The sequence below is a fragment of the Emydura macquarii genome, unplaced genomic scaffold (assembly GCF_026122565.2).
Source record: "Emydura macquarii macquarii isolate MOO-44397 ecotype Brisbane River unplaced genomic scaffold, CSIRO-AGI_Emac_v2 contig_3487, whole genome shotgun sequence".
Classification (NCBI taxonomy): Eukaryota; Metazoa; Chordata; order Testudines; family Chelidae; genus Emydura; species Emydura macquarii.
Window position 1 is genome coordinate 160,295 of NW_027133624.1, and position 1,812 is coordinate 162,106.

Consider the following 1,812-nt stretch of genomic DNA (forward strand, 5'->3'; position numbering starts at 1 on the left):
TCGGCATCTGACGAAGTGAGCTGAGTCTCACAAAAGCTTATGCCTACAAAAATTAAATGTGTTAGTCTTTAAAGTGCCACAGAACTCTCATTGTTTTTGCTGTATACAGACTAACACGGCTACCCCTCTGGAACTGTTCCACATGGAAGGCACAATATTTTTAAAGCTGGTGAAATGTTCCTAGAATATTGTGTACACGTTATAAATCATCAAAGTTATTGTCATCAGAATAATAATCAGTCACTCAGTCTGGTGTTGGATGAGAGTGATTGTTAGTCATTTTTTTCAATGTGTTTCTCTCTTCAGGCACATGGAAGATAAAAATCAGACTACTGAGTTTGTCATGGTGGGGTTTGTCACGCATGCAGAACTTCAGAACTTGCTCTTTGTGGTGACCTTCATCATGTACATGGTGTCGTTGATGGGGAATATCCTCATCAGTGTCACAGTTTGGCTTGACCCGGCCCTTCACACCCCCATGTACTATTTCATCTCCAACCTGTCCTGGGTTGACATGTGTTACACCACAGTCACTATCCCCAAGATGCTGGAGAACCTGCTTTCGCAGGACAGAACCATCTCTTTCAATGGCTGTGCTGCCCAATTGTACTTCCTACTCTCCCTAGGGACCACCGAATGCTTCCTCCTCGCTGCCATGGCGTACGACCGTGTCTTAGCCATCTGTAACCCTCTGCGGTACGTGGTCCTCATGAACAAGCAACGGTGTGTCCAGCTGGTGGCAGGCTCGTGGGTCAGTGGTTTGCTGCTCTCCTTGGGGCAGACCTCACTCATCTTCACCCTGCCCTTCTGTGGGCACAACCGGATCAACCACTTCTTCTGTGACATTCCTCCCCTCTTGACCCTGGCCTGCGGAGACACCTCCATGAATGAAATTGCTGTCTTTGCGGCCGGGATGTTAATTACCCTGATCCCTTCTTTGTTGATCCTGGGGTCTTATATCCACATCATCTCCACCATCCTGAAGATCACATCATCCCAAGGCAGACGCAAAGCCTTCTCCACCTGCTCCTCCCACCTCATTGTCATCATGCTCTTCTATGGCTCCGCCAGCGCCATGTATCTGCGACCCAGGTCCAGCTACTCCCCAGAGAGTGACAAATTCCTGGCCCTGTTCTACTCCGTGGTGACGCCCACATTAAATCCCATTATCTACAGCTTGAGAAGCAAAGATATCAAGAAAGCCCTGAAGAGGGCGATCACCTCAAACGTATTTCTCAAGCGGTAAACAGGGACGGAGAGGACTGTGGGTCACCTTGTTACCCCCTGCCTTAAATGAGAGGGAGTCTTTCATGAGATATCTGGGTGCCAGTTCATGATACCATCCACCTTTCAGCCACTCAAGCACTTTCCTCTCAGCTACGCCAGCCCTAACTTCGCCTTGCAGGTTACCACCAGTCCTTAAGCCTCTTTGAATAATTCCACCAACACTGGCTATTCACAGAAATTCCCGATCCTATGCAGCCAGATATGCCGTGTATCCCAGTTTATCAGTTTCACCTTTAACCAGCGCTCCTGCATACCACATAGCACTTGTGAGCACGTACAATAAACCAAAAGGAGATTTATATCAGAAAGGGTAAGGATTAAACACAGGGGAAGTGGTGGAAACACATGGTTACGAAGCAAAACAAAATATGAACCTGGGTCTACTCTTATCAATAGTTACCTTTCCTATCTAGTTAGGTGGATCCCACCCTATCTCCCGAAGTTGGGAGCTGGTTGGGTTTTCATGGCATTACCCACAAACCACACTGTCCAAGGTCCAAGATCTGAGAGAGTCCACCCTTAATT

General features: G+C 47.6%; 1 protein-coding gene across 1 annotated transcript; it reads left to right on the top strand.

Annotated features, from left to right (window-relative positions):
* Positions 1-310: 310 nt before the first annotated feature.
* LOC137144851 (olfactory receptor 5V1-like) lies at positions 311-1,246 on the top strand. The gene has a single exon (XM_067535338.1). It carries the CDS (start codon positions 311-313, stop codon positions 1,244-1,246), a length of 936 nt encoding a protein of 311 aa, XP_067391439.1.
* Positions 1,247-1,812: the final 566 nt, after the last annotated feature.